The following is a 26,748-nucleotide window of genomic DNA, read 5'->3' on the forward strand; positions in this document are numbered from 1 at the left end:
TTTTTTTTTTTTTTTTTAATTTTGATGTCTTTAATTTTTTTGTTGGAAATTGGACATTTTAGATAATGTTTTGTTACAGCTGTAGGTCCTGGTTTGCCCTCTGCCCTTATGGGGACATGTCATTGTTATTAGCTTGCTTGTTTGTTTAGTAACTGGCTACTATTTTACAAAAGTCTATCCCATTCCACTACCACCCCCTAGCCCCACATACCCTTTCCCACAGTGTTAAGCCTTTTATGTTGTTTTTCAGGGAAGTACAGCTTTGTGATGCCTAGCAGACACCCTGGACTAATGGTGATTTGGGCAGGGCTCTCCAGTTCTTTCTATCACCACATCCAACTGTTAAGCTCCAGTAATTGCTGGTTCCTTTCTCTATTGTTTTCAACAATATCCTATGACATTAAATTGCTCTAATTAAATCAGATTTCATATATGAGCTTTTTAAAGAAATTTGGAGATAAGTGTTTAATATTTGTTCTGACCTCAGGAAAACTCCTTCTGTTTGTCACTTTCTCTGATTTTCTCCTGCAAACCAGTAGGTCTACAGGTTAGCCAGTATCTTGTATAAATCAGTGACTTTCCTTTTAGTTGTCATTCACCACATCTGCTGTTTCTGAGAGCACCCTTAGGCTCGAATTTATGTTATAAAAGCTCCTTTGGAAAGAGATTAATAGTGATCTGTTTTAAAACCTACTTTCCCTATCAGCAAAAATCTCTAAACCGGGCTCTGAGGCTAGGGATAGGGACAGTGACATCCTTCTATTTGAGTAAAACCCCACTTTAGGAGCTGAGCACTATTTGTGGTGGAATAAGAGGAGCAGTGGCCCGAGATCATCACAACTTGCCTCTACTGGCATGGAACCACCACGATACAAGCCTGGGCAAGCCTAATGATCAGAACTCTAGTATTCTCAGTGGTGCTGTACCCAAGGCAGAGCTTTTTTACCATGCACAGAGGTTGGACAGAAAAAGGAAGCCCCACCAGGTACGGTGGCTCACGCCTGTAGTCCCAGCACTTTGGGAGGCCAAGGTGAGCAGATCACTAGAGGTCAGGAGTTTGAGACCACCCTGACCAACGTAGTGAGACCCCATCTCCACTAAAAATACAAAAATTAGCTGGGTGTGGTGGCAAGTGCCTGTAATCCCAGCTACTAAGAAGGCTGAGGCAGGAGAATTGCTTGAACCAAGGAGGCAGAGGTTGCAGTGAGCCAAGATTGTGCTACTGCACTCCAGCCTGGGTGACAGAGCAAGACGCCATTTCCAAAAAAAAAAAGAAACGTAAAGGAGGCCCCCACTTCATAATTACACTCAACCATAACTTAACCTTAGCAGCAGGCAGCAGGTAGCTGGGGAACAGGATGAGAAATACTGACATCCTGAAGTATTCTTGGCCCAGTCCTCAATTGAAGGACTGTTCTTCCCAGGAAGACAGTCCTCCAGTTGAGGACTGGGCCAAGGAGGAGCCCTGCATTCTTAGGTATTCTAGTTTAGAGTAGAATTGTGGCTTATTAGTCTGGGAGAGGGGACAGAAGGAATGCCCTTTGTTAAAGTACCACAGATTCACTTTTCCTACCAAATTTTTTAGGTTTTCTTAAATAGATGTTTTTTCATTTGCTTATGACCTTACAACCATTCCTAGAAGCCTTAAATAAATTGTAGCAGTTTGGCTGGGGTGCGGCTTTGAAGAGATTTTCAGACTGTCATCTCAGAAATTGATTTCCACATATGCTTTTTATAAGGCTATCATTTTTTATGTTTTTATGAATATGTTCAAATGTGATCTTGGGGCCCATTTTTCAACCCATAGAAGTTACTTCAGTCTGAGCATTTTGAGAAGTATTGATGAATATCAAGAATGAAATCACTAATCAATTAATACAAAATTATTTTTAACACCTTTTTTATTTTATCATATCACTGGTCTGTGTAGGTTGCATTAAAGCAGTTACAAGTAGACTACAAAATGCCACAAGTAGACTGTACAATTATGTTTAAAGAAACAAATATACCCAAGAGAGTGTTGATGGTATGGATTAGTATCATTTAGGGATAAGATTTATAGTCATATGGAGAAAAGCTTAGTGTCTTTTAATGGTTTGGATAGAAATATAGATAATGCTTGACAGATTGTCAGTGGGGGAACCGTCCTAATGATAGAGATGTTATTTTCCCTTCTAAGGGAATCATGAGCAATGTCGAGTGAGCCTAGATCTTACAGAAGAGTTTTGGCAGTGTGTCTGCTATTTGTTTAAATATCTCATGCAGATAGGTTCCTTTAGTTTTTAATATTTTGTGTTCCTTTTATAGGTTGAGCTTTTTCATAAAGATATAGAAGCTTTCCAAGAAGAATATAAAACAGTCTCATTAGTAGATCAGTCACAAGTCAGCCTCTATGAATATTTTCATATATCTCCTATCAAGGTAGGAGAAAAATAATTCATTTTTATTGTCTTTGAAAATCTAGGTAATAGCAAATTGATGTAGCATTTATATTGTGTTCTTCAATAGCATATAAAATCTGTAACTACAATTAAACTAAGTAACAAAGGAATTACATTTGACTTTAGGATTAAACTAAGTAACAAAGGAATTGCTAATTAGTTTAATTGTAACTTAATGACCTATTAGTTTAATTCTTTTACATTTTTATTTTTAAATAAGTTTTTATCATGTGGAGCCACCTATAGCATGTATTTATGTTTATAATTTGAGCTAATCTTATTTTTACCTTGATTTTCTGTTAAGCTGTTTGGTAACAATTTTCAAAATTCTGTATTTGATGATTTGTGTATTAGTTTTAAAATAATTTATAAAGTAGCCTTAAGAACTGAAGACGGGATGGTATCAAATCTAAGTTTTTAATGCAAAATTTCTATAAGCTAATTATATAATAATTGAAGAAAATCATTAAACAACCATGTATGTAGAATATATGTACAACAAAGTGTTTTTTAACTGGCTATTAATTTCTAAAATAATTGAAATGTACACTTTTGGAGATACACATGCTTTTCAACTTATGACAGAGTTATGTCTCAACAAAGCCATCGTAAGTTGAAAATCTTGTAAGTTAGAAATGCATTTAATATACCTAACCTACTGAACATTATACCTTAGCCTAGCCTATCTTAAACATGCTCAAAATAACGGGGCAAAATCGTCTAACACAAAGCCTATTTTCTAATAAAGTTATTATAAAGAATTTTGAATCAAAATCCAAAGTACATTTTCCACTGAATTTGTACTGTTTTTACAGCATTGTAAAGTTGAAAAATCGTTAAGTTAAACGTAAGTCATATACATATGGTCCCCATCATAAGTTGGGGACCATATATATTTGAGTCATTTTCAATAGCTTCAACTTCTAGATTTGTAATGTTATTAATAAATATATAAAAACTAGTATTTTCTTAGGTTTACCAAAAGAATGGGATGGGATCAAATATTATGCAATCGTAAATTGTTGAATTGAAGATTTAAATAGAGTTGTGTTAGATTTTGAATTTTTTCATATTTCTATTTAGTAATTTTAACAATCTAGATAACTGAAATTTTATTTATTATGGTGCAGTAAATTTAAAATTAAACTGATTTTTAAGAGTTAAAATTATCAATATGAAGAAAATATTTTTAAATATTTATCTGTTTTTCTTTTTAGTTACATTTAAGTGTTTCACTGAGTTCGGGCAGAGAGGAAGCTAAAGATTCAAAACAAAATGGAGGACTGATTCCAGTTCATTCTTTAAATCTTTTGCTGAAGAGTATTGGTGCCACACTGACAGATGTACAAGATGTGGTTTTTAAGTATGTTTAATATTCAAATCTGTAAATTGATAAAGTCTATTTTATGTGTACTGAAAAATTTTGTAAATGAAAAAGTGTGTAAAGCACATTGCAGATCATAGGCAAAATGAAGGTTTTGCGTTTAAGTGAAGTACAATCTGAATAACAGCAAACATACTATTTGCTAACTCCTAATTACTAAATTACAGAATTATTATTACATAATTTTCTTAAGAAAAAGAGACATAGGCCATGCAGGTGGTACATTTTAAAAGATCTTTCTGGCTTAGGGAAGGATTGTTAAGAAGTGTATGCCCAAAGATATGGTTCCTGAAATGTGTGGATTTAAAGCTAATAGGAATGACTCTTCAAAGCATATGCAACTAGAACCGAATGAATGCAAAAATAGGGGAAATGAAAGGATCAGCTTTAAATGTTGGAGTCAGGAATTTATATTTTAATGTGAGTCATAATGAAGCTCATAGAGTATCTGACCAAAGAGATTCAGAGTGTCTGAGTTGAGACTTTAGAATAGAATAACCCTTTCAAGTGGCATCTAGAACTGATTATTAAGAACAGCAGTAAGAATTGGCTGGGCGCAGTGGCTCATGCTTTTAATCCCAGCACTTTGAGAGTCTGAGTTGGGCAGATCACAAGGTCAAGAGATGGAGACCATCCTGGCCAACATGGTGAAACCCAGCCGGTAATAAAAATAATTAGCTGGGCATAGTGACACGCACCTGTAGTCCCAGCTAAATCAGAAGCTGAGGCAGGAGAATGGCTTGAACCTGGGAGGTGGAGGTTGCGGTGAGCTGAGATCATGCCACTGCATTCCAGCCTGGGCAACAGAATGAGACTTGTCTCAAAAAAAAAAAAGAAAAAAAGAAAGAAATCAAGCAATAGTATGTACTCTAACCTGGGTGACAGAGAGACCCTGTCTCAACAAAAAAAAAAAAAAAAAACAGTAGTAAGAGTTAATAAGTCCAACACGAGGTAACACTGAACCTAGATAAAGTTAAAAGAACACAGGTATGTTGTTAGCAGAAATAGGAGCAATTTCTAATCTTGCTCCTATTCCACTTACCAACAAGAAGCATAGAGCTTTTCAGTAACTATATCAGGTGTATGCTATGAATGGGTTATAAGTTGGCTAATCTTATAATATCTATTCTGTGAATGGTTTGTAAGCAAGCAGACAGAACCTGCTGCAACTGAACCTGGCCATTCCTGAGCAACCTCTTTATTAGTGTGTCAGACATTTTCAGTGTGGGCCACGATAGGACAGAATTGGGAAATAAAGTTCTGTTGGTCCATGAATGGGATCCACGGGATCTCAGAATTCTCCTAAATTACATGAAAATTTATGTACACTGGCGACTTCTGAAGATAAGATCCATGTCTTTTATGATTCTTAAAGGGTTCTCTGATTAGAATATGCAGAGATACACCTAAAAAGTAGATTTTCTGATTGGCATGGGAAAATGTACTGGAAGAACATTTGGAGAAAAGATTCTAAAGAAAATAAAGCCGCTCATTAATATTAAAAATACTTTCTCCATACACACTTTCAGACAATATATCTATATGCTTTTTTCAGGCTTGCATTTTTTGAACTCAACTATCAGTTCCATACAACATCCGACTTACAGTCTGAAGTCATAAGACACTATTCAAAGCAGGTTTGTCTAAGATTATCTTACAATGGGACAGAGTGTTACAGATTAATAAAACCTTTTATGTCTATACATGTAAAATGTGGAATTGTCAAGGAACCAAATAGCCATTTTCAAATTATTAAAGCATGTTTTTTTCCCTCAGAATTGTAAAAAGAAATTGAGCTCAATCACTATTTGAATTTTTGTCCTTAAATTTTTTGGCCACTGACAGAAATTTTTTCTGAATCAGCATGGACTACAATTAAATAAATCTTTAAATAAAATATTAACTAAGTAATTTATCACACTTAATTTAAAATTGGGTTCAAGGGAAACTAATAGTAACTGATGAACATGGGATATTTTGAATTTAACTACTTGTTAAGTCAGCCAGATATGTATTTTTTTTAACAAATGTTTTTCCACTTCTAGAGAGGCTCCTTTGTTTTAGGATATAACTTACAGAGCATCTGATATAGTTGTGGTATGATAGATCACTGAGCATGACTCAGGAGATTTTGGTTTATCCCACTTTTGCCATGTACCCACTCTGTGACCGTGGGTATCATCTGACTTATATGTTTCTCCAATCTATAAAATGGTGGTGGTAATGACAGTGGTCACAGATAATTGTAAAAGTGAAAGTATTTTAAATATTCTAGAGCTTTACATGAGTATAATGTCATATTATTTTTAATACTGTAATACCAAATTACTTTTAAAAAACTAATAATAGTGATCAATAGGCCAGGCGTGGTGGCTCATGCCTGTGATAACAGCATTTTGGGAGGCTGAGGCAGGTGGATCACTTGAGGCCAGGAGTTCCAGACCACACTGGCCAACGTGGTGAAACCTCGTCTCTACAAAAATCAGCTGGGCATGGTGGTACATGCCTGTAGTCTCAGCTACTTGGGACTGGGTGGGGGGCGAGGGGAGGCGGGGAAGGGAGGCACAATAATTACTTGAACCTGTGAGGCAGAGGTTGCAGCGAGCTGAGATGCACTGCATGCCAGCCTGGGAAACAGAGCAAGACTGTCTCAAAAAGAAAAAGAAGAAAGTAATGATTAATAGAATGAGATAGTTTAGGAGTTGAAATTGGCATTAAAGGTGTTAGCCTGAGAAAACTGGGTGCATGTTTTAAATAATCTATAAGAAAAAAATAGGTCTAATCTGAATTAATTAATGTTCCTATTTTATTTTTAGGCAATTAAGCAGATGTATGTACTGATTCTTGGACTTGATGTTTTGGGAAATCCCTTTGGCTTAATTAGAGAATTTTCTGAAGGTGTAGAAGCATTTTTTTATGAACCTTACCAGGTAAAATAGTTATTTTTCTGGTCCTGCAATATGTCACTAATACTTTAGAATAGATTATACATTTCTGTTGGTAACTTGAGTTGTAAGTGCAAACAAATTTTAGAAGACACATGAAAGGACACATTATTTTACAGCAAACAATGGTAAGAGATTTGGGGAGGCTTTGGGGGAAATTTTTACCTTTTTCCTCAAAATTTAAGTTCAAGGTTTTGTTAGGCTATGCTGAATTTAAGTGTTTCCTTGGAATATAAAAGGTGGATAAAGTAGAAGGAAGATCACCACGTCTTGCTTTGCGCAGTAGTGTGGAACTATAAAAAAAAAAAAAAATCATGGAAACTCTCACCAGGCCAAGCAATCCTAAAATTCAGTGGGAAAAATTATGATTGTTCTATGTCCCTTAAAATTTTTTCTCAAAAACATTCCTACTTTCACTTATAAATGTATAGAGATATAAAAATAAAGTAAAATTAATATTAATTTTGTACACTGTAATTAAAAGCATTTAAAGTGTTAAGAATTTTAAAGTGTTTTATTTCTTTTAAGTTTTTATTTAAAAACTTATCAAGAGTAGTTTGAACTGTGCTTGCATTTTCCTCATAAACTTAAAATATGGAGCAAGCATCTTTTTGTACTTCGGTGAGTTGTCATACTCCTTTCTAAGGGTACATTATATCCTTCACACTTTCAGTGTCCAGAAATATCCCTGAGAATTCTTTTAATGTGAAACTTTTTGCTGATATCACTTCCTCTGGGACACCATTATCCATTTTGTTACTACCTCTTTCTTCATATATATCCATAAGCTCATCTTTAAAAGTGACTATAACTCACTCACTCATTTATTTATTATTTGGCCCTTTAGGGAGCCATCCAGGGTCCTGAAGAGTTTGTGGAGGGAATGGCACTAGGACTTAAGGCACTAGTTGGTGGAGCTGTTGGTAAGAAACAGAATGTCTACCAAGTATTTTTGTGCTAGAAAGTAATGACATCATTAATTTTACTAAAGATAAAATAATTTCTCTCAGGTGGATTAGCTGGTGCTGCCTCCAAGATCACCGGTGCTATGGCTAAAGGGGTAGCAGCTATAACTATGGATGAAGACTACCAACAGAAGAGAAGAGAAGCCATGAATAAGCAACCAGCTGGTTTTAGAGAAGGCATCACTCGTGGAGGAAAAGGCTTAGTTTCTGTAAGAAATTTCACAGGGTTGTGAACATTTTGGGAAATATCTTTTAAACGTATATTCTGTGAGTAAGGAAATAGACATATAATTCTTACTCCTTAAATTATTATTTGGATATTTTAAGAGCAGTGGGTGGTAGCATATAAACATGTCAGTAGCCTCCAAAACCATTCTGTTTGAATAAAGTACTTAGGATATATGTTAATTCTTATGATATGTAGAAAGCAGAACTCTGTATTTTTTGTATAAGCCAAACTTGGTTCTTCTAGGCATGATAAAAAGTATTGTAAGTTTTCAATTGTGTTTTCCTTCTAGGGATTTGTTAGTGGCATAACAGGAATTGTTACAAAACCAATCAAAGGCAAGTATAGTAGTTCCTTTGTGTTATATATATTACCAAGTCTTTCATAAGTTGATTCTATTTTCATTCTTGGATGCAATTGTCAAAAATTCTTTTTTCTTTCTAGGAGCCCAAAAAGAAGGAGCAGCTGGTTTCTTTAAAGGTGTTGGGAAGGGTTTAGTGGGAGCAGTAGCAAGGCCAACTGGAGGCATCATAGACATGGCTAGCAGTACATTTCAGGGAATAAAAAGGTAAATCCTCTTTGATGTAAGATATGAGTAAAATGCCTAAGCCATGAGAAATGAAGTGTACCTGCTCTTTGACTTCAGACATTTGGCTATTGTCTTCGTTTTGTGCTGCTATAACATATCACATAATACCACAGACTGGGTAATTTATAATGAACAGAAATTTATTGGCTCATGGTTCTGGATGTTTAAAAGTCCAAGATTGACAGGCCACATCTGGCTAGGGTCTTTTTGCTATGTCATCCCATGGCAGAAGGACAAAGAGGGGGCAAGAGAAGAAAAAGGGGAACCAAAGTCACCTTTTTATAAGGAACCCACTCCCACAGTAACAGTATTTATTAATCCGTTCACGGGGCCAGATCCTCATGGCCTAATTACCTCTAATTAGGCCCCACCTCCTGGCTGGGGTTAAAGTTTTCAGCACATGCTCTTGGGGGGACACATTCAAACCATACCAATTATGAATACTACAATATGGCAGCTTGCATATGGTCTTCCTAATTCTTTTTAATATTTTTTAAGTTGCTGCCATTGCATTGTTTCAACTTTATGGAGTTCCTCTTTATTTATCGTGCATTCCCGGCAGGTTTGCAGGAGCAGTTTGGCAAGTTAAGCAAGCTTTTCAGTTATTTTAGTTTAATTACATTAATGCTATATGTCAGTTATAAAATTAGCAAATATAATCTGTATCTTTTTTATGAAATAAAGAATGGCATTTTGTATTTCTTGGTTCAAACTCAGTTGTCTTCACCTTTCCTGTATTAACTTATTTTGTTGTAATTTGTTATAGTAGTCCCTCTTGATCTGCAGAGATCACCTTGGACAGTACCAAACTCCATATATACAGGGTTTTCTCCTATACATACATACCCATGATAAAGTTTAAATTAGGCACAGTAAGAGATTAACAATAATAATAAAATAAGACAATTATAACAATATACTGTAATAAAAGTAAAATAAGCATTACTTGAACACAAGCACTGTGATACTGCAACAGTCAGTCTGATAATTGACTTGGCTACCACATCTCTAATGGACTGGTGATGAATAAAGCATGGATACGCTGGACAGGGGTATGATTCAGATCCCAGGAAGGACAAAGCAGGGTGGCAAGAGATTTTATCACACTACTCAGAACAGCATGCAATTTAAAACTTAGGGATTGTTTATTTCTGGAATTTTCCATGTAATGTTTTTGGACCACAGCTGACAGTGGATAACGGACACTGTGGAAAGCAGAACTATGGGCAAAGTGGGTAATAGTGTGTGTATATGCATTCCCTTTCTCTTCCTTTATGCAGGTAATTTTAATATACATTCTTTTTACTTCCAAATTAAATTTAGTGTAGGGCTGAAATTTAGCGGTTTCATTATTGTTACCTCTGTCCTAGAAATTTGTAACACATACAGCAGATGATAAAATTAATGTTAATGAGAACTATCTTAGAAAGTTAGGTGGGTGGCTATCTTCCTAATCTTTTTCCCTTGTATTTTCTCTTGCTTTCTGCTGTATAGGGATATGTATTGTCATCATTTGAGCTATTCCTCTTAAGCCAGTATTTCATACTAGTTAGCATAATTGAGTGTTTTTGGCATTTAGAATTAAGATGGGGAGAAAAGATTCAGTCTCCTCTACCTGTAACTTCAGTTTCATAAATATAATGTGTTGAGTGGTAGTCATCAGAGAAGCTCAAAAGTCAATGAAACATAAGAAATTTGAAACATATAAAGTCTTCTGCCAAAAACTACTAGAATTACCTTCCATTTATCTAAAACCTTATATTTCTGTACCCAGCTATATTACCTTTAGGGATTAAGGGCACAATGAAACATTTTTAGAAAAAATAATAAAGACTAAGAACTATTAAAGGATGTACTTGTGAAGAAAGACATTGAAAATAAAAGGAAGAATGGGTTACAAGATTCAAAGGTAAAAATATAAATTGGATAAATCTAATTGAGCTACATGAAAGCAAAATTGGAAACAAATTATTAAAAAATAATAAAATGCAATTTGGGGAGATAATGATTGGCATTAAGCATTCTAATGTCATATTTGTGAAGAGGATGTACTTAATAATATTAGATGAAACAGACATTAAGGCAATAAAAGCATCATTTGGGATAAATAAGGTAATTAGCTAATGATAAAAGAAACTACTAAGTAGGAAGATAGTAACAATTTCAAACTTCTACTCAGTTCATAAAATAGCCTTAATGTTTAAAAGCACAACTTGACAAAACTGTAAGAACTTTTTAATTGTACAATAATGGTGGAAGAACTTAATATTTTTCATAATAACTGATAGACAGAATAAAAGTAAGTAAATAGATTATTTGAATACATTTAACAAGCTGCCTAATACAAATGTAAATAGTGATTCAGCACATTTTAGGGCTCATTGTCTATGATCTAGATACTTTTCTAATCACTTAAGGGACCAGCAGTGAACACAATTGGCAGTGGTCCTGTGCTCATACAGCTTACGTTCTAGTGGGAGAGTAATAGACAAAAATAAGTAACTGATAAATGTATGATATGCTAAAGAAGAAAAAGCAGATTAAAGAATGAAAAATGAAGAAAAGTAAAGCAGATTAAAGGAGGTAAGGAGATCCAAAATGGTAGGGAGGAGGGTTGCTATTTTACAGATACAGTGATCAGGGATGCTTAACTCATAAAATCGTATTTGTGGAGAGACCTGAAAGAAGTAAAGGATGAGCCATGTAAGAAGAATGTCCCGGGCAGAAGGAACAGCAATTAAAAAGCCTGGGTGCAGGAACGTGCTTGGCCTCTTTGAGAAACAGCAAGACTAGTGTGCCTGGAGTAGAGTGAGGAATGGGGAAAGATGAAAAAGATGTTCAAAAATGGGGAACGTACAAGGGATCAGATCACATAGGACTTGGCAAGCCACTGTAAGGACTTAGGTTTTTGCTTAAGATGGGAGGCCATTGAAAGGTTTTGAGCCAGAGAAATGATGTGAGCTGGCTGCTGCATTGAGGCCTAACCACAGGGGATTAGGGCAGAAACAGCACTTAAAAGGCTTTTGCAGTGCTCCAGGATAATGGTGAGGTGACTAGTTCAGTATTCGAGGTATGTTCTGCATGTATTTTAAAGGTAGTGGCAATAGGATTAATTGATAAATTGGATGCAGGATATGAAAGAGAATCATGAAAAAAAAATCATGAAGAATAATTCTAAAGTTTTTATGTGTACCACTGGAAAGGTGAAGTTGTCATTCTTTTTAGGGAAAGAGGGTATTACCATTTGAATGTATTAAGGTTAAAATATCTCATAGACATCCATATAGAGACATTAAGTTATTGTTGAGTAGAGGAGTTTGAAGTACAAAAAAAAGGTCCAATTCAGAAGTAAAAATTCAAGATCTGTGAGCCTATAATAAGGTATTTGAAACCATGAGATTGGGTGAGATCACCAAGGGAATGAGACTGAAAAGAGAAAAAAGAGGTCCAAGGACTTGGCTTTTAGGCACACCAACCCTTAGAAGTTGGGGAAATGAGGAAGACAGAAAAAAGGAGACTAAAAAGAAATGGTCATTAAGTTACTTAAATTTTAGGGTCAGTTTGTCAATTTCTGCAAAAAAGGTAGCTGGGATTTTGATGCAGAAATTTGGGGAGTGTAACTATCTTAACACTGTTATTTTTTAATCCATGAAAATGCAACGTCTTTCCATTTACTTAGGTCTTCTTGAATTGCTTTCAATAATATTTTGTAGTTTGTAATACTTTCTCAAATTGTGAAGTTATTGATTTCAGACCTTCTTTTTTAATGTAGACATTCACATCTATAAATTTCCCTCTGAGCACTGTCATTTTGTATTTTTGCTTTTGTTTCAAAGTAGTGAATTTTTCTTGTGATTTTTTTCTTTGACATTTTGTTATTTATGCTTCTGTATTTTAATTTCCACACACTTTTACATTTCTTAAAATTCTCTTATTTACACATTTCTAATTTTCTCCCATGTGGTCAAATAGCATACTTGTATATTTTCAGTACTTTTTTTTTTTTTTTTTTTGAGATGGACTCTCACTCTGTCTCCCAGGCTGGAGTGTGGTGGCGTCATTTTGGCTTGCTGCAACCTTTGGCTCCCAGGTTCAATCGATTCTCCTGAGTAGCTGAGATTACAGGCACGTACCACCATAACCAGCTTATTTTTGTATTTTTAGTAGAGACTGGGTTTTGCCATGTTGGTGAGGCTGGTCTTGAACTCCTGACCTCAAGTAATCTGCCCACCTTGGCCTCCCAAAGTGCTGGGATTACAGGCATGAGCTACCACACCTAGACTGTTTTCAGTAGTTTTATATGTACATTCAATCTTAGCCAAAAGGCCAAGAAGCAATCAGAAATTCTACATTATTGAGACATGTTTTATGACCTAATATATACCTAATCCTGAATAATGTTTCATTCCACTTGAGAAGAGTGTGTATTCTGGTGTTGGTTTGAATGTTCTAGAGACGTCTGTTAGGTGTAGTTTGATTATAGCGTTCTTCAAGTCCTCTTTTTCATTGCTGACCTTTCATCTAGTTGGTATCCATTTTTGAAAGTAGGGGTGCTGAAATCCTTAACTATTATGGTGGTATTGTCTTTTTGTCATTTAAATTATGTTTGTTTTTATTTTGTGTATTTGGGGGTCTTTTGTTAATTGCTTATATGTTTATAATTTTTTATCTCTTTGATGGATTGACCCTTGTTCCATTATAAAATGCCCTTCTTTGTGTCTAATAAGAATTTTTTAAGGCTGTTTTTTTCTGATGTTAGCATAGCCACTCTAGCCTCTTTTAGTTACTGTTCACATTGCATATATTTTTTTCTTTTTAGTTGCAGCGAGTTTGTGTCTTTCACTCTAAACCAAGTCTCCTGTGGGTAGTATATTGTTAGATCAAAATTTCTGTCTATTCTGTTTTTAATTGGAGAATTTATTCATATGTATATGCACATGCATGTGTATATATTATGTTAGTGGTCCCCAGCCTTTTTGGCCTCAGGGTCCAGTTTTGTGGAAGACAATTTTTCCACAGACCAAACAGGAGGGATAATTTCAGGATGAAGCTGTTCCCCCTCAGATCATCAGGTATTAGTCAGATTATCATGAGGAGTGCGTAACCTAGATCCCTCTTATGGCAATAGGGTTCACATTCTTATGAGAATCTATTGCTGCTGCTGATCTGACGGGGTGGAGCTCAGGTGGTGTTGCTTGCTCACCGCTGTTCACCTGCTGTGCGGCTCAGTTCCTAATAGGCCATGGACCAGTACTGGTTTAAGTCCCAGGGGTTGGGGATCTCTTAATAAATATTTGTTGACCGGGCATGGTGGCTTACACTTGTTAATTCCAGCACTTTGGGAGGCTAAGGTAGGTGGACCATGAGGTCAGGAGTTCAAGACCAGCCTGACCAAGATGGTGAAACCCCATCTCTGCTAAAAATACAAAAATTAGCCAGGCGCAGTGGCGGGCACCTGTAACCCCAGTTACTCAGGTGACTGAGGCAGGAGACTCGCTTGAACTCAGGAGGCGGAGGTTGCAGTGAGCTGAGATTATAACATTGCACTCCAGCCTGGGCAACAGAGATTCCATCTAAAAAAAAAAAAAAAAAAAAAAATTGTTGAGTATGTGATATTTGTTGAGTGAACAAACAGATGAAACATTTTCACTTATGACCATACAGGCAAAAATGTTAAATATAATACTCCCATACACTATGTGTTTTTTGGTTTTTTTGTTTCTTTTTAGACAGGGTCTCACTCTGTCACTCTGGTTGGAGTACAGTAGCATGGGGCTTAAACTATCCTCCCACCTCAGCTTCCTGAGTGTCTGGGACTCGTGGTGCACAACACCATGTCTGGCTAGTTTTTTATTCTTTGTAGAGGTGGGTGTGTTGCCCAGGATTGGGGGTATGTGTTTACAATAATAACATGTCAGGCCCAGGAGGACTGTGAGAGTATTTGAACATTAGAAAACTATGCAATGTGATTTATAACATTAATAGATTAAGGAAAGTATACCATGTGATTACAACAATGCCAGAAAAGAAATTCTTATTTAAAATTCATTGCCTATTTAAGATTTTCAAAAACCATAACAACAAAAGAACTATTAGTAAACCAAAAATAGCAGTGAACTTTCTTGACTTGATAAGGGGTGCTTAAAAAAAAAAAGTTGCTTATATCTATACTTCACAGAGAACTCTTAGAAGATTTCCCTGTAGTCAGGAATGAGTCAAGGATGCTTACAATCCCCTTTTGTTTCTAGCATTATACTAAAGAAACTAGACAATGTAATAGGAAAAGAAAAAGCAACAATTGCTAATACTGTGATTATTATCACAAAGAAAGTTCAAGAGACTATTAACAAACTATAGTTCTGTATTTTTCTAGAGAACTTACACTATTTGTGTTACAAAAACAATTTAGAGAAGTGATGTAATATTTTTATTCAATCTGAAATAAGATTCTTTTTAGTAATTGCATTTTATAATTTGTTTGCAAGTTGTTGAATAACTTTTAAAATCAAGTTATTTTTTTTCCTCTAGAGCTACAGAGACTTCTGAAGTGGAGAGTCTGCGACCTCCTCGGTTCTTCAATGAAGATGGAGTTATCAGACCTTACAGGTTGAGGGATGGGACTGGAAATCAAATGTTACAGGTAAATTAAGAACTATCTTGTAAATGAAGATTAAATTAGTCAAGTTAGAAGTTTTTAAAGTAGACATTTAACATATATTGAATTATATGGGCTTTTATCTATTTTGCTTAATTCCACTTATAAGTTTCTTATATTTACTTAGATTTTAAAATACATTTGTTTACTATAAGATTTTTTTTTCTTTTTTACAGGCATCAAAAAGTTTGATATGAAAAGTTAATGCATGACTTTGCAAGTGAAAGCCAACAGTAGATTTTAGTCTTAAAATTTACAAACTACGTACAGCTGTTACAGTATTTTGAATACAGAGAAAACCTTTTGTATTGGTAACTTTTAATAGGAATTTTAATGAATCTGTTTTTTTTTTAATAGGGTGTTCTTAGTTCTGCACTGGATTTGCTAGATTTGTTGAAAGCCTTTGTACTTATATATCTTCGTCATTGGTGGTACTTACTTAACCAATTAAAGCATTTCTGTTGCCGGGTTATTAAACCACTGGTAGCTTTTATACCAGATATAATCCTTATATCCAATTACACATGAAGAAGGAAAAACAAAACTCAGGAACACTGCTCTTGTGAATTACCCTTGGATTATTGTACTTTGCCTTTGAAAATGCTTAAATGGCCATGATTCTCTTCCTGCTTTATTCTAGTATAGTCTGTATAAAACTTGTGGGATTTGATAAGCAGTTCACATGCAAACCAGTATCTTTTAATAAGAAAAAGGTTCTGGAACAATAGACATTTTGAAGGTAGAATATTTCATCTGTTTAGACAACTTTCTTACTTGGTAAATTCAACTTTTTAAAACCTGGATTATGCTGTAGGTAACTAGTAGTCATATATAAGCTATACCAGTGTAATGTTGTTTCTGTGGTTTAGAGGTGGAATACCAAATTAAATCATTTGTTTGAAAACAAACAAGGGATCATTATGTTATGTAGGCGTGCACATATTCATTGTAGCAATAAACTATTGGAATATGGAGCTTCCTTTATAGCTTTGATATTTTAAATACTGTGGTATATAATGTGATCAGGGTAAAGATTTAAACTTCAGTATTTTACCTATTGCAGAGCACATAGTATTGCATAAAATCTACTTCTCACTCTTTCTCTGAGGCTTCTAATATATTAAAATATAACCATAGAATTAATATGCAGTATTTAGTAAAGTGATTTTATACTGTAGTTAAAATGTTTTTAAAGCATCAAAATGATTGTGTATTGGGGTAGAACTGGTAATCTATTAAGAGGTTGTGCTCTAATGGACATATTGTGCAGTCTCTATAATGACAGTGTATTGTTCTTTGGAAGGTAAAAAAATTTGCAGAAGTCACCTGTGGCTCATACAGTCAAAACATATTTCTACCCAATACCTGCTTTCCCTTGTTAGAATGCAATTAACAAGTTACTAACATTTTACTAGACTAAAAAGTCAAATACAGTACGAAGTAAGGATGGGTAGTAAGGAGAGTTTAGGAATATATCTTTGTTATAAGTGAGCACATAATACCCACAAGGAAGCCATGAGATACCAATAATTTCTCATGGTTGATAATTTGATTTCAGTGACAAGTATATACCTTCTCATTGTTTTCTGAAGCTTTAAGCTTTGAGATGTAAAAGCATGACTTTTGACTACGTACTTTTAAAGATACATATTTATTTTTTAAAAGGCCAGTCTGATCATCAATCGCTAAAAGAGCTATTTAAATGACTAAAAATCCACAGCCCTTGTGGGCCATTACTTGTTTTTCAGCAAGCATTTACACAGTATTAGCTGGAATATTTGTAGGAATTCACCAAGTACCTTGGGATGTTGCAGTTAGCATTTTTTTCTTACAGGTATGATTATAGTGGGTATTTTTTAAATCAAAGCTCTAGTGTATTATTACCAAATACTTTAAAATATGTAAATTACCAGTACTGTGGAAAATAGATGACACATAAACTGGATTTAAAATCCATCTCATCATCTGCCTAGATTTTATGTAAGTGATGTAATGGTGGTGCCTTAAAATATTTGATACTTTCAAATGTTTCTCATGTTATTTTCTTATTTTCTAAAAGAGGTGTATTCACAAAATTATATACATTTATATAATAATTAAATCTAAAATACATTATTTTATTATGCACCTTTCTATCTGGAAAGTAGCATATTGCAGTGTTTCGTACTAGTCAGAGTTGCCTATTAGAGAAATAGAATTTTAATATATTCATAGAATACCTTATTGATATCATCAAACCAATTTATACATTGAGTTTGTACCAACTAGTAGAGTTGAGTCTTAGGTCTATTAAGTTATGGAATATTATATCCATAATTACAGCCTGAGTCATAGCTGAAAAATCTGCTTTAAAATTATTCTGACTCTTTGAACATTTCATAATCTTACATGTTTTCAAGCAGTTTGCCATATTTTACTAACCTTTGTGCTTCTTCTTTCCTTTACCATGCTTACAGAAAATTCAGTTCTACAGGGAGTGGATTGTGACTCACAGTAGCAGTAGTGATGATGATGATGATGATGATGATGATGATGATGATGAGTCAGATCTAAACTATTAAAATTCATGTGTTCTTTATCATTTCACTTGGAATGTTTCATTAACATGTTTTGTATAACTTATACCATAATGCCCATATGCCCATTTAGAGGGAGGTAAAACACGTTTTCTTTTAAAATGTTTTCCTACACATCTTCATAAAGCAAAATAATTGTATTATTTAAGCACAGAAAAAAAAAAAATGTATCTTACATCCACAGTAGGATATCCAACGTATTATAGATTTGCTTTTATACATTTTATAGCTTTGTATTACATAGTTTGTCTTTAAGATTTCAAGTTAGACTTAAATATAATTTTTATGTTCACTGATTTTATTTTAAATTACCTTCTTATTTGTTAGCAAAATGCCTTTTTTTAATGTTCTCTGTAAATCTTTTGGGCTTTAATGTAATGCCACTGTGTTAAAAAAAAAAAAAAAAAAAAGGAAGAAAGTAGTAATAGCCATTCAATGTTTTATATTTATCATTTTAAGCATATTTTTGTCGTTTATTTTAATAATAATAAACATATGTAATCTGAAGCAGTGTGAATTTGTTGTTCTATCCCAAAATCATATAGATTGAACTATATTATTAAAAAACAGTCATGGCCTCTCATGGAAGCTTAGATAGTAAAATAATTTATAGTCTGAGAATGAAAAAAAGCATTGTCCTTTTATGTCTTTGCTTTACTTTTTATTGTTTCGTTTCACATATTTTTTGTGAAACAATGAAAAAAGTTGGTTTTAATAGTCATTATATTCACTTATTAATTTGCATATGCATATACTATATTTCTATTATGAATTCAGAATATTTGGGAACTTTTGTCGTAAACATAACTATATATATATATTTTCTGTCTAATATTAGGGAAAATGTTATATATAATTCTGAAAAACCCATTAGTAAATCTATTTTATGTCTTGTGTAATAAAGGTTTTTTAAAAAAATTTCAACTTAGATGATACTGTCCTGTTTCTCTAGATATCAGATGTACTTTAAAAATTCTCTAAAAAGTAAATGATCATTTGTAGTTAGAATATTTAATCCTATGACTGCCGTACTTTTGGATCAACAAAGGAACATATATCTTGACTTCTGCTAGTCACGCTGCTTATAGTGAGCTTCTGCTATATAGTAGGTAGCTGGCCTACTTGTTGAACTTTTGGTTTAATTGATTCAGCACACGATTTCCAAGTTTCATGTAATTCTTAGGTTTATCAAGTTTCATTTCTATAAATCTTTATTCTCTATGTTCTTTGAAAATGACTGCTTTAAATTTGAAAATATTGAGATTACCCCCAAAAAAGCTGGAAAAAAATCAGCTTTTTTGAAATTTCTTTCTATCCAGCATTCCTTCAAATTAAATAGAAATCAAGGTCATATATGTAAAGTTTATTTGTTTGAAAACAAACTTACTAATATGTAAACATCAAAAAATCAATTACTGCTTTCATCAAAGTAATATTTTTATCTTTTTAGAATAAGTAAATAAAAATAGTGATCTTTAAAATAGTCACTACTGGTATCAGAAACTGACTTTGTATTTGTTGTGCACCCGCTGCTCTCTCACCCGTGGCCAAAATCAGACAACTTACTGCTCCTTCTAGAATCTAGAAAGAATACTGCCTGTTGTTTTTGTGTTCTGTGCATACCTAAGGAAGGAAGGGTCTGGAAGTTTCTTCATTGGCCTTGTAAAAGAGACTGTGGAACTAATTGTTTGCGAGACATTTACCTCGTTTACTGTGCTTGATCTTTGACATTTAATTCTATGATATGGGATTCATAAAGAAGATCGTAACCTTTCATTCCTTAAGAATTTATTGGAATAAAAGGTTCTGGTTATCTTAGCAGTGACTTACCATTTTCATTAAAAGAAAATTGGAGGTAGGATTACATTTATTTAAAATCTCTTTAACAGTAAAAAGATTTTAAATAATATTCTAGTAACTAGTAAACATTGCTCATGTGGTCTTAGAGTTTCATCATTCTTCAGATTTTAGCCCTTGGAGATAAAATGTGCTCTTTTACAGTATAATTGCCTTTGTTTTTCTGCCACAGTGAAATTATCTTTTCAAGCCTCTTTGAGGACAAGTGTTAATGTGTTCCAGTTTTTAAAAAAAAATTTTTTTTTTTTTGCTTTTACTAGCGAAAATTTCAAGACAGAATTGTTTTTTTGTTTTACACCATTGTTCTCTTGATGGAGATAGAAGATCTAGACAAAAATATATTCTTATTTCTTATCAAATCTATAGAAAATGGATTTATATTTTGGGTTTTAATAAGATGAACTCTTGTTTATCAGTGGCTCTATAATTAACTAGAACTTTTAAAATGGTGGTATCTAACAGGAAAATCTAGTGAGAAAGCTGTTTGAAAATTATGTAACACCATTACCTTTCCATATGCTTTAACTTATTTATGTTCCAGATTTCTGCATTATCATTGCTTATGTATAGAAAATGGAAAGGAAGGCTCTCTTCCCTATGGGAGTGATTACCCTAAAGATTCTTTATTTTCCTTTGTGTTTACCTGACACTTGAATAACATTGAAAACTGGCAAGAAGAAAAATTTATTAAAATTCTGTAATTTTGGACACTCATAACCATGGACAGATAATCTGAGCCTGTAAATGAAATTAATTGGTATTCACATTGGATATAGATAAAACAAATGTAAACTCAGACTAATATTGCCAACTTTCAATATTATAGAAAGGAAGTCAAGTAAATTTTAATTTCTATATTTAAAATAATCAGAATTTTATACATTTTAGCTTTTGAAACTATTTAAAACACATATCACTGATGCAGTGTTGAATGTTAATTTTAAGTTAATGTTATTTAAATGTACAGCTGGAGCCATTGCATACCTATGACTAAGACATCAATATTCAGTATGAAAAATACTCTTGTTTCTGTGTCTCAGGATTACAAATGACTGATGTAGTAGCTACTATTTTGTCTGATTTAAGTCTTATAATGAAATTTTGCATTCAGCTTTCCTATGGTGATGGGAGAAGGACCAGAAACCACCACCCCAACTGTTATTGAGTATTTTCTACTGCATATTCAAACTTCAGCTTTTTATTTTTTAGATTTCCGTGCAAAATAGTGAAGGGTCTTATGGATCTAAATCAGGTGATATTAACTGTACACACAGATTATTTAGCTCCAATAATAATTATGGATATGTAAAAATGTTAGTTTTATTCTAGCACCTTTGGAATAAATGGAGATCAATTAAAAATGCTTATACTTAATTTAATCATCAATATTAGTGAATGAATTGGTGAGTTCATGAAGTACAGTGAGTACAGCTGGCATTATACAAAACACAGAAAGTTCTGCATCAAAGGAAAGTAAAATAATTTCAAATAGGTCTGTGTTAAGAGAACTAATTAGAATAATTTATGATTTTCATAGGGATTTATTGTCTGGTTTTAATGTGGCAGAATATGTATCATTCTCAATAAGTATAAATTTATTTAGCAGTTATTCCATATCAACCAATATATAGCAACAATGTACCTCCAAATATCAATTTTAAAACACGTTTAACAGTGTTATAAAACTGGCCTTTCATGAATCTTCTTCATTGCTTACACATGTTTTAAGCAATGAAATTGTGAAGATTTCTACTGAATTGCATTATGCCATTCTTCTGAATCTTAGAGATCCTTAAATATGTGAGCACTGAAAATATTATAGGCATTATTTTTGCTTTTTAAAAACATAATCAGGATAGAGATTTAGCTAACTATATTCAATTTGTCTTAAATGGCCATGTTATATTTTTCTACTGTAAATTATTATTTGTCAATAACCTGTTAACTACATTATGTCTACAAAGGTTTTCTGAGTATATTCAATAAAACTCAGAATTTCTATGAATTAAAAATTTTACATACCTGCATTTCCATGGAAAAAGCTAAAAACCTCCTGTGAATCCATTTGCTGACATTGATTCTCAGCTGACAAGTTTAGTATTTTATAAAGATATGAAATTTTTCAAAAATTACCCTAGATTATTTTCTACACTAAAGTATGCTCCTGTCTCCCCACCATTTATTTTTAAGTTTTTATTCACCTGGTTATAGCCCAAAAGTATAAATTGCCATTTTATGTTTTGTTACATATTTTTATAAGTAGCATTATTAACTTCTAAAGATTAAAAAAGCATACCACTCATAGAAATATCCCCAACTGGGAAACCTAGTCTTTATGTATGGAGCGCATAAAGAGCCAGCATAACTCTTTTTTTTTTTTTTGAGACAGAGTTTCACTCTGTTGCCCATGTTGGAGTGCAGTGGCTTGAATAAGCTCACTGTATCCTTGAATTCTGGGCCCAGACAATCCTTCTGCCTCACCCTCCTAAGTAGCTGGGACTACTGATATGCACCACTATGCCAGGCTAATTTTTTTAAATTTTTGTAGAGACTTGCTATGTTGCCCAGGCTGATGAACTCCTGAGCTCAAGCCACCCTTACCACTTCAGCCTCACAAGTGTTGGGATTTCAGATGTGATCCATTGCTCTGGGCTTTTCATTTTTATACCTGATATAGAAACTTTTTCTCTTTTTCATTAAACATTTCTACCTTTTGATGACTCTATACTTTTTAAAAAACATTTCTTCCCTTTAAGTAAATAAATCTTTTAAAATGTGTGTGCGTGGATATGTGTGTGTGTGATTCCTGTGTCCTTCATTATGTCTGAATGTTGACAGCTGAGTTGTTGTCTTGTGGGTGTAGCATAGTATGTTCTTAAACATTTCAGGTATTTTTGAATTCTGTGTTGTCCTTGAATCTTTTACGGAGATAGTATTACTGCTGTCATGTAAGTTGTTATAGATGGGAGGCTGTTTTTGTGTTTTGCATATTTCTTTTCTTTCAGAAATTACAGATGTTTATAATTAGCTTCAAGCACTGCCTTAATAGCAGTTGGAAGATAACTACCTTCAGCCGACGTGGTCTTTCCCTTTACTTCAGGAGGAGAATTACTACTACTCTGGAAGAAAGGGCTTACTGTAGGAATCAGATCACCATGAAAATTTGAGTAAGTGGACAAGAACTAGGAGACAAAGGCTATTGGACTAAACTCTTCATTTTGTAACTCTTCCTCTCCAGAAGGGTACTTCTGAATGGGATGAGAAAACTGAAGAGGGCCAAATTGTTTTATCCAGGCAAATTAGAATTCTTAGCATCTCAAATAAAGCAGATACCATGGAAAAGATTCCATGGATCTGTGGATACAATTATCATACCTTACTAGTTTAGCAAGGAATCTCTTGGAGAGACTTTGTCACATTATTTTCAAAAGCCCAAATATTGAACATTTAATAGTGTGTACCACTAACTTTATTTTGGACCAGTAGAGTCCAAAATAGAGTAGAGTAACTAACCCCACTTAGAACCTTCCAGTATTATATAAAAATACTTTTTGAATAAGATTTTGAAACAAATATGTTGTTCTTCCTCTGGTGGTGATGATTCCACTTGGTGGAGATTCAGGTTTTTTCTTTCATCTCAAGTGTAAAATTTATTCATCCCCACCACTCGCCCCTCTCTTGTTGTTGTTGTTGTTGTTATTTGTTGTTGAGACAAGGTCTTACTCTCTCGCCCAAGAGTGCAGTGGTGCAGTCGTAGCTCACTGCAGCCTTGAACTCAAGCTCAAGCGATGCTTCCACCTCAGCCTCCCAAGTAGCTGGGATTATAGGCATGAGCCACTGCACCTTTCCTAATTAACTTTTTAAATTCAGTAACTTAAATTAGACTAATTCGATTTCTAGATCTTTCAGTTTGTCATCATTGCATCTCTTAAATTTGTAAATATATTAAGAAACAATAAATGCTACTATAATAGAAAATTAAATACATGATAACATTAAAAGAAATCCTCAGATGTGAAGCCCAGGTAGGCTCAATTTGAATCTTACCCACTTTTTAACCAAAAATCTGTCAGTACAGCTAAAAGTACAGTATTAGCTAGAAGGTCTTCAGTCCTTAATTAAGCTAAAGTTGCTAAATTCTGATACAGGACTCAACTCATGATTTCTCTGCTGATGTGATAGAACTCTGCCTAGTAACTTTCCTAGTTACCTTGGATAGACACAAAGATTCTCAGCATAAGGTGAGTTTAGTAAAGCTCATTCAGAAATATTTGTGTGTGTGTACGTGCATGCTGTAACAATAACATAGTTAGAAAACTAGTATATGTTATGAAAAATCCATTTTTTCTGGCCAAATATCCTGTGAAAGGACACTTTCACTTACCAGATGAAACAATTGTCATGCCAAATCAGATTAGAGGCCTCTTTCACTCCTCTGAAAACAAAATGTAATGCCATCTATTAAAGGAAGCACCCTGTTTTTTGGTGTTTTGTTTTTGTCAGTTAAGAATCTTTAGTTTAAAATTCAAATGAAATTAATATCCTAGTCACCTCTAATGATGATGCTAATGAATTGTAATGGTAATTTTTTGCTGAAAACCTATCACTGTAAAGAAGCCTACAGAAGCACTCTAAAGAAATACACATTTAGACATTTCTGTGATACTTAAAGTCTAAAGTAATTTGAGTTAGAGATTTTATGAAGATACACTGTTGGAATACAGATATGGGAGACTGAACATTTCATGTAAAGTTAATCTTTCTAGAATAAGTTGCCAAAAGAATAAAATATATGACTATATATATATATAATTGAATTTTTGCTGGCTTTATTTGGTAGCATAGTTTATATGAATACAAAGAAAAGAATGCTATGTATTCATTGGTTCTACACGTTTTTGTCAAACTTCTCTTCATTATGTATTCAGACACTTGTAGATAATAGAGTTACAGCCCTGAAGAGAGTATTGAAAATTCCCGCTCATCTCTCATGAGCTCATCATGGGAGTGAGCTTTATTGTTCTGGTGATTCGGCATAAAACACATGCCACATTAGAGGCCAACCCTGTAATGCCAGATCTTCACAGTCTTATTCCTATTTGTGTTTAGCTGCTATATGCAAGGCTCTAAGGAACATTAGGAATTGAAGACACCTAAGATACTACCCATCTTCCACAGAGATAATGATCCCTAGGTATTACATGAGCTTGAAGCATTGTAAGAGACATGATACAGTTTGTGAGATATCTAAATCCATATACCAATGAACTGTTAAAATAAGCTCCCACTGAGTCTGTTGGAATACATATAGTTCTGCTGTGCTAAGTCATTTTGTTAATAAAAATTATTTTGGCCGGGCGCAGTGGCTCAAGCCTGTAATCCCAGCACTTTGGGAGGCCGAAGTGGGCACATCATGGGGTCAAGAGATCGAGACCATCCTGCCAACATGGTGAAACCCTGTCTCTACTAAAAATACAAAAATTAGCTGGGCGTGGTGACACGAGCCTGTAGCCCCAGCTACTTGGGAGGCTGAGGCAGGAGAATCAGTTGAACCCGGGAGGTGGAGGTTGCAGTGAGCCGAGATTGTGCCACTGCACTCCAGCCTGGTGACAGAGTGAGACTCCATCTGAAAAATAAAATATATATAAATAAATAAATAAAAATTATTTTGAGATACAGCCCAACCCTGTAGCTAAGGGCCTGGGTTCTGGAGCCAAGTAAACCTGAGTTCATTCTAGCCTTTTTATTTTACTAGATTTATTATTTTTTATTATGCTTATTTGACCTCAGTTTCCAGGTTGCAAAATAGAGATAATTTTAGTACCTATCTTGGTGGTGTTGCTAGAATTAGAACAAATAAGGTGATGTATGTACAGCCATACCTCAGAAATATTGCAGGTTCAGTTCCAGACCACCACAATAAAGTGAATATGGCAACAACGCAAGTCACATGAATATAATTGTTCTTTGGTGCATATAAAAATTATGTTTGTAGTGTAGGTATGCAATAATATTATGTCTTTAAAGACAATATATATACCTTAATTTAAAAATACATAATTGCTAAAAAAAATTAAAAAATCCTGACGATCATCTGAACATTCATCGAGTCCCTCTTTTTGCATGCCTGATGTTGATGGTTGTTGACTGATCGGGATAGTACAATTGCTGAAGTTTGGGGTAGCTTTGGTGATATCTTAAGATGAAGTTTGCCACATTGATTGACTCTTCCTTTCGTGAAAGATTTCTGTGTACTATGTGATGCTATTTGATAACATTTTACCCACAATAGAACTTCTTTCAAAATTGGAGTCCGTCCTCTCAAACCCTTCCGCTGCTTATCAGTTATTTTTATGGAATAATATAAATTCTTTGTTATAATTTAAACAATCATAGAATCTTCCCCAAGAATAGATTTCATCTCAAGAAACCATTTTCTTTGCTCATCCATGAGAAGCAATTTCTCATTTGTTCAAATTTTATAAGATTGTAACAATTCAGTTACAACTTCATGTTCCTTCTAATCCCCTTACTATTTGCACCATATCTGCAATTACTTCCTCCACTGAAGTCTTGAACCCTCAAAGTCATCCATGAGGATTGGAATCAACATTTTTCGAACTCCTATTGATATTTTGATTACCTCTTGTGAATCATAGACTTTTTAATGGCACCTAGAATAGTGAATCATTTTTATAAGTGTTCAATTTACTTTGACCAGATCCATCAGAAGAATCTCTCCCCATGGCAGCTATAGCCTTACAAAATGTATTTCTTAAATAATAAGGCTTGAAAGTTGAAATTACTGTTTGATCCATGGGTGTCGTAGAATGGATGGTTGTATTAGCAGGCATGAAAATGACATTAATCTTGTACATCTCCATCAGACCTCTTGAATGACTAGGTGCATAGTCAATGAGCAGTAATACTTTCCTGAGTGGTAGGTCTCAACAGTGGGCTTAAAATATTTAGTAAATCATGCTGTAAAAAAATGTGCTGTCATCTGGGTTTTGTTGTTCCATTTATACAGCATAGGCAGAGTAGCTTTAGTGTAATTCTTAAGGACCCTAGGATTTTTTCATTTTTACTTTTTTTCTTTTTTTTTTTTTT

The 26,748-nt window shown here is 33.9% G+C and overlaps 1 protein-coding gene across 3 annotated transcripts in view; it reads left to right on the top strand.

Moving 5' to 3' along the window:
- Positions 1-26,748, top strand: part of VPS13A (vacuolar protein sorting 13 homolog A) — a 239,033-nt gene that overhangs the window by 185,974 nt on the left and 26,311 nt on the right. The window contains exons 60-69 of one of the 3 annotated variants that reach the window (XM_017543280.2): positions 2,308-2,421; positions 3,659-3,804; positions 5,381-5,462; positions 6,642-6,755; positions 7,618-7,693; positions 7,781-7,944; positions 8,254-8,299; positions 8,406-8,529; positions 15,079-15,190; positions 17,662-18,285. In XM_017543280.2, coding sequence (XP_017398769.1) covers positions 2,308-2,421; positions 3,659-3,804; positions 5,381-5,462; positions 6,642-6,755; positions 7,618-7,693; positions 7,781-7,944; positions 8,254-8,299; positions 8,406-8,529; positions 15,079-15,190; positions 17,662-17,766 — 1,083 coding nt within the window. In that variant the 3' untranslated portion in view covers positions 17,767-18,285. Of the gene's footprint in view, positions 1-2,307; positions 2,422-3,658; positions 3,805-5,380; positions 5,463-6,641; positions 6,756-7,617; positions 7,694-7,780; positions 7,945-8,253; positions 8,300-8,405; positions 8,530-15,078; positions 15,191-15,381; positions 16,114-17,661; positions 18,286-26,748 lie in introns of those variants that run through there. The other 2 variants (XM_017543281.2, XM_017543278.2) reach the window with 2 other exon arrangements.

This window comes from Cebus imitator, unplaced genomic scaffold (genome assembly GCF_001604975.1).
Source record: "Cebus imitator isolate Cc_AM_T3 unplaced genomic scaffold, Cebus_imitator-1.0 Scaffold150, whole genome shotgun sequence".
Lineage (NCBI taxonomy): Eukaryota > Metazoa > Chordata > Mammalia > Primates > Cebidae > Cebus > Cebus imitator.